We start from the raw sequence: 12,487 nt of genomic DNA, 5'->3' as shown, positions 1-12,487 counted from the left end.
TTTTTTTGTATGGGTCTCCAGATTTTCCTTTATCAGGGGTTGGCAGGTCTGGATAAGTGATCTCTGTCAGCCAAAACTGCTTCTCGAACTGCAGCTCTCGAGAGGTTACTTGCCGCCATATTGAAATCTGTGTTCACTTTGTTCAAAAACCAGCGACATTACGCACTGCCGACCCCTGCCACATTTTGAGTCCTCTGTGCCCACCATGTGCACTCCGGAGTATCTTCGATGGTGGGATTGACGAAAAACACCGCTGGACGTGTGTTTGCCACGCTCTGCTTCATTTGCAAGAGAGATCTTGAAGACAGACCAGTCATCCCATTTGGCGAGCATGTGAACATGGTCAAGAGGTTTCAGGGCCAGTGATAAAGTGTGGGTGTTTGGCATGATTCTACCTTGTTATTGTGCTGTAACATCACATGAGATAGCAAGCGCATGCGCCAACTCAGTGCAAGCTTACACCTTCGACAGTCCAACTGCACTTTTAGAACTGAGAGGAAAAGCGCCGCATCTTCTGCTGTAAATGGCTGACAATCCCTCTTTAACCCCTCCTAAAGAGGTCAGGGGTAAGGAAAAATCCTCTAAGGAGGACCTTAGCACTGATGAAGTGCATAAATCAGCTGGAAAACCAGCCTCACAAAAAGGCGGGAAAAGGCCTTAAACTGCTCAAGCACCCATGAACTCGGTGAACGAAGGAAGTTCTGGTGTTACCCTAAACGCGGCAGCTCTTGGTTCCGTTATTGCCGAAGCCATTAAGGGTTCATTTGAAGGCCTAAGGGATTCAATGATCGCGGGTTTCAATGACTTGAAAAGTCTGATTGCATCACGTTCAGGCGGCAATGGTGACGAAGACTCAGCCGATGATTGTGATTTGAGTGTGTCTAAGGACGATGTTCAATCACTGGTCAAGGAAGAGCCACCCGCAAAGAAAAAGAGACTAAACGAACAAGGAAAGAACAGCAATCCTCTGATTACTAAGCTGACAAAAACCCTACAGCTCACCAAACATGTCGGTCCTGCTATCGACGAGGAACTTGCATCACTTGTGGATAAGATTATGAGGGAGAAAGGTAACGAAGACAAAATAATAGAGTTAAAGAAACAACACAAAACTCCCGAAAATTGCGCCACCCTGTCGGAGACAAAGGTCACTCAGGGTGTCTGGAACAATTTAGATGAGTCAGCTTGGTCAACTGACTTAAAATTCCAAAAGGTTCAGAAAAGCCTGATTGAAGGAATAATTGTAGTCGTATCAGAGGTGAACAAGTTGATGGGCAACTCAGAAACTCAGAAAGAAGATACTGTTAGTACCCTAATGGATGGGGTGCTACTCTTGGCAAATGCTAACCAGGAGTTAAACTATCGACGGAGAGAGTTGATGAGACCACAACTCCATACAAATTATAGACACCTTTGCAGCCCATCAAATCCAGTGACAGCCGAATTGTTTGGAGATGATCTCCCAAAGGCTGTTAAAGACATCTCAGACACAAACAGGCTGAGTTCAAAGCTCACCAAGGATGGCAGCTCTCATCACTCAAAAAGTAGCCAGCAACACCATGGCTGGCATGGAAAGATATATGTTCGCCCTCACAATTCCAACAATAAGTACTCCAAGAATTTAAACTTCCAGAGACGTCTCCACTTCAGAAGGAAGCAGGAGGGGAAGAAGAAGAACTACTAAGCTCAAACCCTATACAGGTTAGTCTAACAACAAATGAATTTGCTGGTAGGCTGAGGCATTTTCTTTCAAAATGGATGAGTATCACAGCAGACCAAGATATATTGGATATGGTACAGCACTGCCACCTAGAGATTGCAAATCCAACTCAACTAAGGGTAAGGCCTGAAATCCAGTTTGACTCTAAAGAGGAAGGAATAATTACCTCAGAATTTGCTCACCTGCTTGAATTAGGTGTCATTGAGCCTCCTGTACACACTCCAGATGAATACATTTCCACTATATTTGTCAGAAAAAAGAAAAGTGGTCAATACCGCATGATTTTGAATTCAAAGGGGCTTAACAAGCACATAGAGAAAGACCATTTCAAAATGGATACTCTGTGGTCTGCTGTGCGACTCATGACTCCAAACTGTTTCATGGCATCAATCGATTTAAAAGATGCCTACTACTTAGTTCCCATTGCTAAGGAACATCGCAAGTATCTGAGATTTTACTGGAAGGGTTTTCTCTACCAATACACATGTATGCCAAATGGGCTTTCATCTGTACCAAGGTGTTTTACTAAGTTGATGAAACCAGTGTACTCTACCTTAAGACAGAAAGGTCACCTGAATGTGGGGTACTTAGGTGATTCGTACCTCCAGGGTAGAGATGCCAATGAATGTCTGCTTAATATCTCTGATACGTAGAGATTACTTTCAAGTTTGGGGTTTGTGAGTAATGGGCAAAAATCATCTGTCACACCAGCTCAGCGAATCATATTTTTAGGTTTTGTCCTTGACTGTGTCAATGACAATTACCCTCACTGATGACAAAAAAGTGAAAGTAAAAGCTAACTGTACAGCAATGCAACACAAGTATGAAACCACCATCACCGAGCTAGCCCAATTAGTCGGCACACTTGTCTCCAGCTTACCTGGGGTACAGTTTGGGAAACTTTATAAATTATAGGAAACTAGAGATAGAAAAGAACTTGGCTCTAAGAGAACATAAGGATAACTTTGAGGCTCTCATATCCCTGTTCCCAAGTGCAAAAGATGATCTTGCTTGGTGGATTGAAAATGTAGATACCGCCTTAAATCTAATATCACATGGAAATCCTGTCATTGAGATTAAAACTGATGCATCAAAAAAGGGTTGGGGTGCATACCTTGATGGTGATACAACCCAAGGCTTGTGGTCTGGTACAGAAAGCCAATTGCACATCAATGAGTTAGAATTGAAGGCAATTCACTTCGCCTTGCAAGCTTTTGGTAAAAGGCTAAATAATAAGCATGTCAAAATACTTTGTGACAACTCAACAGCTGTAACGTATATTAATGCTATCGGTGGAACAAAATCTACAAGTTGCAATCAAGTGACATATGACATATGGGATTGGTGTGTAAATAACAACACCTGGTTAACAGCAACTCACATTGCTGGAGTAGAAAACACTGAGACTGACAAAGAGTCCCGCTTATATTACCACACTGAATGGGCCTTAAAAAGGGAGATCTTTACACAAATAACTACCCATTGGGGCATCCCAGAAATTGATCTATTCGCAAGTAGACTTAATACACAGCTCCCCAGGTTTGTCTCTTCGAAACCTGACCCAGCCTCTTGTTTTGTGGATGCATTTACTATTAGCTGGGATTCCTTGTATTTTTATGCTTTTCCTCCTTTTTGTCAAATTCACAGATGTTGTTTACAAAACATTTTGGAGGATCAAGTACCACAGGGAATCATGATCTTACCATTTTGGCCCACTCAAGTTTGGTGGCCACAACTTCTGAGAATGATAAATTGCAATAGGCCTTTCCCAAGATATTTGAAACGCAAAGGTGGCTGGCAGAGTGTAGCTCGTAAGCGAGGCTATGGTAAGTACATTTCCAAGATGGCGGAAATCGAATGGCTTCAGTCACATGCCCGCAAAGACCATCTACAAACATGGCTTAAAGCTCGCGGGTTGAAAACAACAGGACGAAAGGAGGAACTTGTCCAACGTGTGGTTGAAGCGGATAAAGATGGGACTGAGACGATCGAAGAAAGGGAAATGAGAGAGAAACAAGAGCGAGAAACGAGAGCTGCTGAAAAACTTCGCAGTCCATCTGAGGATCTTCCAGATCCTAGAGCTTTGAACAACTGGACGAGTGATCTTTCGAAACTGCCACCGATTAGTTATAAAGAAATTATAGACTATTTGGTTTATGGAAGATGTAAATTCTTCCAAAGGGAAGACGTGAAGTGTTTCAAACAACTGAAAGCATTCAAATTTTTTAAGGACGGGCACGTACAAAAGATCGAGTTAAGTCTTATCAGTGAGACGAGCAGTTACTGCTTCGTGAAGGCAACAGTGTTACCATCCATGCGTCAAGACCCCTTTTACAGAACTTGGGTTTCGGTTGTGAAAGAAACAGCTAAAGTGTTTTCAGCAGATTGTAATTGTACAGCGGGGTAAGGGAAATTAATTGTTATAATGAGTTTTAATCTTCTTCCTCTGTTTGTCTTGTGCTTTGTCGTTTTATGGTACTTTATGTCAAGTGACTTGTACAAGGAAACTGAAGAATTGCTTTTGCTGTTTTCTTCTTTCTATTGGTGATGTATAATAATAATACTTGGTGTGCTATTGTGCAGTGTTTATATTGTAATCAAATATCATGAAATAGACTTTAAGTCCCATTCTATGGGTAAGAAATTGATTTCACCTGTAAAAAATAGGTTACAAGAAAGAGAAGGGAGAAAATATCTGCTCAATTTGACTTAAAAAGACAAAGAGCTTTCTTCTCACCACTCCCCTATACTCCCTTTGGTTTCAGGTTAGGTGAGGCTTGCAACCACATTGCAGCATTACTGTTTGCCCTAGAGGATTATGTGAAGAGCCATCGCAACACCATGGCTGACAACATTGCCTGCACATCCAAACCTTGTGAGTGGAACAAGCCACGCAAAAGGAAACTTGGCCCCAAGCTTATAGATGAGATGAGACCAGTTAAGCACCAGTATGGTAAAATACCAAGATTAGCAGCTGTGCCTAGTGATGGAACATACAAAGCATGTCCCACAGTACCTAATTTTTTTTTTCTCTAGCCTTTTGGATGGCCTGAGATTAGTAAATCCTCGATGTGCTCTATTTACTGCTGTTAAAAAGCAGCAAACTGTTTTCTCAGAGCAAGAAATTTCAAGTGATAACAATGTTGCTGCTTATGAAGAAGTATCAAGTTGCCCTTTTACTGAGAGTCCATCTACTGCTTCCATAAATAAAGGACCTGTGGTAGACGTGTGAACTGGAGAAATCAGATCAGGATTGTAATTTCTTTCATGTAGGCTGCATATCACCTTATGCAGCCCTTCCCCCAAGCATTAAGAACATAGAAGAAAAAGGGAAGGGAATAAAGAGAAAACTGAATTTTACCGAGGATGAAGTTGAAGTTGTGGAAAAAAAAACAAGGCTCCAAAGTAAAAATGGTGATTGGTTTTTGTACAGAAAAGGAAGAATAACTGCTTCAAAATGCAAGCGCGTGGCCTCCCTCAAACCAACCACTTCCCCTTCAAAGACTCTCAAGGAGTTGTTAATGGTTATTAAGGTGCCCCAGACTCATGCAATGCTCCAGGGTTTGCAAAAGGAGGATGCAATTGCAGATTCCTTTATTGATAAAATGGAGGCTGAGGGAAAGTGTGGTTTTTCTTTTACAAACTGTGGTTTTTTTATTAGTAAGACACATGGCTTTCTGGGGGCAAGTCCTGATCGTATTGTGCATGATCCAACAGAAGAAACCCCTGGTGTAGCAGAGTTCAAATTCATCCAAGTAAAAGATGGAGAGACCCTATCAGGAGTCCTGCTTAAACAGCACATCTGTACAAAAACACAAGAGGGCAACTCTACCCATCTGCAGCTCAATAGGATGCATAAGTACTTCTATCAGCTGTACCAGCAAATGTTTGTAACAGAATTTTATTGGGGAATGTTTATAGCTAAGGGAACTAATGGCTGCATATTTCATGAAAAAGTTAGGTTTAATGCAAACTTCTGGTTGCCTATATTGGAGAAACTAGAAAAGTTTTTTGATTCATTTCTCATGCAAGAACTTGCATACCCAAGAGTTCAACTTGGGCTTGATCGAATAAGATATTGAAATTCTGGGCTACTAAAAAGTATTGTGTATGCCATGCTTATTTTAGGAACTAATTTGGATATATCAACAAAGTTGAAATGGTTAATTGGCCACCGTAATGATTACAAAAGCTGACGTTTCGAGCGTTAGCCCTTCGTCGGAGCGAATAGAGGAATTGTGGGTTGTGTGTGCTTTTAAAGGCAGAAAATGGAGCTACATTATTGGTGGGTGCATGGCAACGAGAAAAACATGAATAAATTAGTGGAATGAAAAGCGTTCATTGATCACTGTGGGATTGAGACTGCCGGTTTGAAAGATGAGCTTTTGTTCAAGATTTTTACGGCTTTCCGTGCCACCTAAGTGCAAGGAAAGACCGCAGATTGCCATATGTTGCTTAGAATGATTAGGTAAATGAAAATGTCTAGCGACTGGTTTAGATGTGTCCTTGTTTTTTTAGATGTGTTCCTTATTTTAGCCACATTTATGAGAAAATAGATATTAAATTAAACAACGATAGGTGTCAGGTGCTACCAATCAAAAAGTTGGCAACAAATTGACTATATTGCAAAAGACAAAACTGACAGTGCTTCATAAATTACTCTACCTTGCTACAGTACCTGAATAGTTTCTACTACATGTTGTAAGCCTAGACATTAATTTTCAAAACTTGTTACAAAAAAACATTCTGCGAGAACATGAACTTAAAAACACTGCCTTGGAACAACAGAAGAAAATAATTAATAGGTAACAAGACCTTGAAAAATAGTACTTGGTAACTAAACCAAAGGTATATCATTAAAGGCAAATACCAGATTCCCTCTGGTGTTGACCTCAGGCTCACAGCAGAGATACATGTATGTTGGGAACTAAGGGGAATTGCAACAATTTTTTCAGCCCAGGTTTAGATAATACCACATGGAACAAAGACTAGGGGAATAAAAATGTATCTCAAAACACTGGGGACTTTGTGTTTTGAGAAACCCATAACCCTGGGAATTTCATCTTCAGTATGATGACAATTACTACTGAGTTACAAGGGGAGGTTCAAGATTTGAAAGAGCTGCAAAAATTAGCACAATATTGTTCGCATTATGCCATTCTGTAGCAGGGATGACACCTTGCAAAATCCTAAAATTCTTTATCTGTTCCATTTTACATTCAACGTGAATTCGCACTGCAGCAATTCTCCTTGTTTGCTCAACCTCACACCTTGACAGTTGCCTATTTGAGTCACGCTTTGGGGGCATATTTAGGGTAACACCTGGTGGATCCAGTAAATCTTTAATTGTAAAGCCCTTATCTGCCATCACACTGTCACCTTTTTCAAGGAGATTCAGAAAACCACTTTCCTTAACAATTTGCTTGTCAGATGCATTACCTCCCCATAACTTTGACAAGAATGTGACTACTCCTGTAGGGCTGATACCCACTAGCAGCTTGAATGTATTATGGGACTTGTAACTTGAGTATGTTATCGCTTGATTAACTAAAGATGAAGGAATCTCTATGAAAAATTCAGTACAGTCTATTATTACACGTGTATCGGGAAATTTCTTGAAACATTCTGGCATATTGGCTGCAATGATGTCTTTGCTTGGCCACACAATTAAATGGTTTAGATGCATAGCAAGCACATTGTACCAAGTGATTAGAGTCCTTGAAACTGTACTAACTGAAACACAAAACCTCTGTGCCAAGTCCTGTTCCAGTAGTCCAAGCCTTAGCCGCATGAAGACCATCAAAAACTCATCCACAAGTCTCATTTTCCTTTGAGGGCCTGGCCTCTGCTTAACATCATCATCCAGATATGTCTTTTCCTTAAGTGCATCCTTTCCATTCCAGTAATTTAGCTTTCCAGTTATATGTGATAAGCTGGTAAAAATTACCATGAAAGTTCCAAAATTGACCAATCCGGTGTAAAATCTGGTTTTCTGGTCATCACCTTCAAGGTCCTCTGCTGTGAGCAAAGGCAGGTTCACTTGTACACTAAAATCTTTCATTTCAACTGCAGTTTGAACACCATTATCAATCGAATTTGAAAACTGAACACCTTTATCTCTTGATCCATCCCTGGAAATATCTCCCGAGTCATAATTGAATACCTTGGTAGGAATATAGTCGTGGAAACAGTGATTGAAGTTGTTTCCGTTGCAGAGAACTTGTGTGGAAATCGATGAATATTTAGATTCCTCTTGACAGGTTTGCACTTTTGAAGATGTTACCGATCCCCTCGATCTGTTAGGCAAGGGTTTATTCCTTCGAAGTGGAGATTTCGGGGCGGGCTTCGAGGGGAACAAAGTTGGAAATTGACACCATGGCTTTGGGCCTTCTTTTCCTTTAAAATGCAAGCTGCAGACTCTTGTTCCAGACTTCGCAAAAAAATTTTGCCGCACATTTCCGAGTCTAGCAATCCAAATTCTTCTAGCTTTACTATCCGTTGGAATTCTGTGAAGTTTTACCTTCTTTCCGTTGATGACTTTGCCACTATAACTATGGCAAAGTGGCACACAACAGTAAATTACTCCTCGAGGAACTGTTTCCCTTGCCGCCATATTGGAAATGTACTTACCATAGCCTCGCTTTCGAGCTACGCGCTCCCAGTCACCTTTGCGTTTCAAATATCTTGGGAAAGGCCTATTCCCTTTGTGTTGCCAAAGCACCAGGACCTACTTTCACTGTCGCATTCTCCCCAGAAGTTTCACCCCTTGAGAAAGAAGTTGACTATGCTGGCATGTCTCCTGTCTGGCAGTCCATCCAGGATCAGGGTATTTCACAAGCAGCTGCAAACCTCATCATGGCTTCATGGCGAAATGGAACAAAGAAACAATACAGTACCTACATCAAGAAATGGTAAAACTTTTCTGTTCAGGGGCAAATCGATCACACTCAACTATCTGTAGTGCCTGTGCTTGATTTTCTCACTGTGCTATATCAACAAGGCCTTACATACAATGCCATCAACACTGCCAGAAGTGCTTTGTCTAGCTATGTTACTTTAGAGGATGGGACATGAGTAGGAAAACACCCATTAGTGTCCAGGCTGATGAAAGACATTTTTCAAGAAAAACCTCCAAGACCACAATACACAGAAATTTGGGATGTGTCAATTGTCCTGGAATATCTCCAGTCTCTATCCCCTGTGGACACACTGTCATTAAAGGAACTGACACTGAAACTCGTTGTGTTAATTTTATTAGTTTCTGGCCAAAGAGGTCAGACAGTACACATGTTGAATATTGACCGCATGTCTTTTTCAAATAATTGCTACACCTTCCAGCTTGTGGGACACCTGAAGCAAAGCAGACCAGGAGTTAACAACCCACTTGTTAAACTTACAGCTTTTGAAAATAAAACGCTATGTGTTGTATCTACGTTAAAAGAGTACTTAACAAGAACACAAAACTTAAGAGGCTCAGAAGGCCAATTGTTTGTTAGTTATCAAAAACCTTTCAGGAAAGTTAGTAGAGATACTATAAGCCGGTGGGTGAAGACTGTTCTCACTGACTCTGGAATTAACACTTCCAGATTTAAATCACACAGCACAAGGGCTGCCAGTACATTGTTAGATGAAACCTACGACATATCGTTTGTAGATCGAAATAATCCCGTGACGCATCAATTTTTAACGAGTGATATAGCGTCGACATTTTTACACGTAAATCGCTCTTCTGACCATGTGCCTTTCAAGAATCGAGCTTATAGAAGTTTGTACGTATATTCATCCCTGATCAACCCCGTTCTCATGGGAGATCAAACTGCGGATTTGTTGCATCAGGTACCATTGGAAGAAGTAGAGAAAGGCACCTATTACTTTCATCCGAGTCAAATTCAGTGTATCGAATTACGGAACAATAAATTTCAAGTTGTGGAAATGCAACTCAGCGAAACTTTGACAAATGAATTAGCAGATATTTCAAAAAAAGGCGTGAGTATTTCAACATTGCATTTTAAAAAGGTCAAGTAGTCATGTAGCGTAATTAAAAAATCAAATAAAATGTCATTTTATTTATTCAAAAAATGTGTGTGTGTGTGGGTTTTTTGTCATCTCCGAAACAATACTAATGAACTTCTATTCAACTAAAAACGAAATACAAAATCCATCCAACACTAAAGATTGTCACTCGTGATTTAGTCATGGAAGGGGTGAGAAGAGTAGCAACGGGTTTAGCCCATATTGTTATATTTACCGCATTGCATTTGAAATGGAGTGGAGATAGCGAAGTGACGAACGTGGTGAATTATTTTAAAACAATGGCGGATGTCGCTATTTTTATAATGGGTTTGCAGCGGCGGTCAAGACCTCCAATGGTATCGAGGCATTGATATCCCAGGGGATAAAATCCTAGGTATAATTTTGGCGTCACTTTTTTTCACTTTCATTGCAAGATGGAAGGAAGCGAAAATTTACCGCAACTCTTGCTATGTATCCACGAGTTTATGAACTGGAGCAATCCAATTACAAGAAATAGACTCAACACATTGATAAACCTTTGGTATGGGGCTCGAGACGGGAGACCAAGGAGTGCAGAGATGACGGAGTATGTGGAGATGGTTATTCATACATTTTGCAGCCATTTGGCATTAGTGATAAACGAATTGATGACACGGAGAATGGACAGTAGGGCGGGATATGAACAACTGGTGGGTTTGGTGAGATTATGCAGGCTGACGGCAAACAGGCATCGGATACGGAGATTGCGAAGGAGACAGCGAAGAAGAAACGCTGGGGAGCAATGAAGAGTGAAAGACAAGGGGAAAACGCTGAGAGAAAGACAAGAAGAAATGTAAAAAAGCCAAGAGGAAAATGCTGAGAGAAAGATGAAAACATTTTTGTTACTTGTTAAAGTTTTTTTATTATATTTGTAAATTTGTGATAGATTAAATTTGTTTGTTTGACTTTTATTTGACTCGTTTGAATGTGAGAGTGACAATAGTATCCCCTAATATTCGGCTCATCAATATTTGGTTCCACGCTTCTGACTGCGCCGTTTTTTAATTTATTACCACACTCGGACCCAGTCTCTTCGGGAAGTGCTTTGCAGATGTGGTATACTACTTTGCCACATGAACATTTTATGCCATTGAATAAGAAGACGTAAGCTTCCTTATCACCCCAGACAAAATAAGGAAGTTTGATAAGAGCCAAGCTTCACGTGACGCTGTAATCGTCCTGGGGAAACTGTGAAAATCATGGACAGGAGATGATGAATCAAGCAAAGTATACTCTTGTGAGGGACTATCTTATCGTGCAAATCATGATCAATAATGCTAATCGCGCCGGGGTGGTTTCATGCATGACTTTAGAGGAGTTTTGCACAGCTTTGTTTTGAATCAAGCAAAGTATACTCTTGTGAGGGACTATCTTATCGTGCAAATCATGATCGATAATGCTAATCGCGCCGGGGTGGTTTCGTGCATGACTTTAGAGGAGTTTTGCAGAGCTTTGTTGGAGGGCGATAGACATATCATTCGAGTTCTCAACCACAAAACAGTTGACACGCATGGACCAGCAAGAGTGATATTAACGAAGCCTCTGTACAGTCATGTTGATCATCAAGGAGATGCACTCAAAATTGCCCGGTATGCAGTCTGGTGGGAAACAGCCATTACTTCTGTCGTGGATGGGAAAAACAATGCAGTCAAATCAAATGACAAAGGTCCTTAGCTCCATCTTCAAAAAGGCAGGGATTGATGGTCCAGTCCACTACACCTTGTACAGAAAGAGTGCTGTATCTGAGTGTCACTCAAACCACAACGAAATTAGTAGTAGTGTCACTGATTTGATGGCCCACAGAGAAGCTACAGCTCAAAAATATTACCGAGTTTTTGAAAAAAACAAGTGTTCCGTAAAAGCATCTGAACAACTTCATGGTGTTATGAGAAAAGCCCACTGCAGCTCGCAGAAAAGTCCAAAGAAAACCCCTAAGAAAGACAAAGATAAAATGGACGAGATCGCTGATCCTTCAGTTGCTAAGCAATCTTAGTGGAAGGATGAGTGATAGAGCAATTCATGATCTGTTTAAGGAGAAATATCAACCCAAAACATTACCCTATCTACCGTTAAAGACAAAATCAAATCTGATCCAATTTTGTGTCAGGAAGGCGCCAGGTGAGTGTACGACAGGATACAATTGGAATTGCGCAAAGAACACCAAAATGCCAGCAACACCAAAATGCCAGCAGCATCAAGGAGCACATTGCACTACCTATGGAGACTGTATCAATCAAATGTTTGAGGAAACGTGCAGTCAATCATCTGATATCATGCCTCCTACAGACAACACAGAGAAATCGAAAGGTGCTTTCAGTGCGGAGCAGGCAAAGGTACTGGTTGATTTGTTTAAAGACATGATCATGGGAGCACCCATTTCAAAGCCTGTGATTACCACACATCTTCAGGGAGAGAGTATCACAAAAACTCTGTTTAAAGACTGCACTATAGCTCAGGTAGTGAACTGATTAAAATATGAACGAAAGCAGAACTACAAGAGAGTATGTGAGTCAAACAAGTAGAACGATTAACATCAGACAAGTTTTCTGTGAGCATTTTTGTTAGAATTTGGTCAATCGAGTAAAGAATCAGTGGCAAGATAGGTAAGACTTAAGCGCCTCGTTTTCATCGTTGCACGCATACATACATACATACATATACTTTATTTATTCTCGAATTTGGAGTAGCTAAAGAATAAGCTAGTATCTTCGAGTT

The 12,487-nt window shown here is 40.7% G+C and overlaps 1 protein-coding gene and 2 pseudogenes across 1 annotated transcript; 2 read left to right on the top strand and 1 right to left on the bottom strand.

Annotated features, from left to right (window-relative positions):
• The first annotated feature begins 523 nt into the window (after window positions 1-523).
• On the top strand, window positions 524-1,684 carry LOC148722050 (uncharacterized; annotated as a pseudogene).
• A 5,119-nt stretch (window positions 1,685-6,803) lies between these two features.
• LOC148722049 (uncharacterized) lies at window positions 6,804-8,333 on the bottom strand. Its single transcript, XM_088736990.1, has one exon. It carries the CDS (start codon window positions 8,331-8,333, stop codon window positions 6,804-6,806), a length of 1,530 nt encoding a protein of 509 aa, XP_088593116.1.
• Window positions 8,334-8,512: 179 nt separating this feature from the next.
• On the top strand, window positions 8,513-9,745 carry LOC148722048 (uncharacterized; annotated as a pseudogene).
• The last annotated feature ends 2,742 nt before the right edge of the window (window positions 9,746-12,487 follow it).

This window comes from Stylophora pistillata, chromosome 10 (assembly GCF_964205215.1).
Source record: "Stylophora pistillata chromosome 10, jaStyPist1.2, whole genome shotgun sequence".
Classification (NCBI taxonomy): domain Eukaryota; kingdom Metazoa; phylum Cnidaria; class Anthozoa; order Scleractinia; family Pocilloporidae; genus Stylophora; species Stylophora pistillata.
This window is presented reverse-complemented; position numbering and strand designations above follow the sequence as displayed.

Excerpts from the sequence above, each read along its gene's own strand:
- LOC148722049 (XM_088736990.1), bottom strand. The coding sequence starts at position 8,333 with ATGGCGGCAAGGGAAACAGTTCCTCGAGGAGTAATTTACTGTTGTGTG.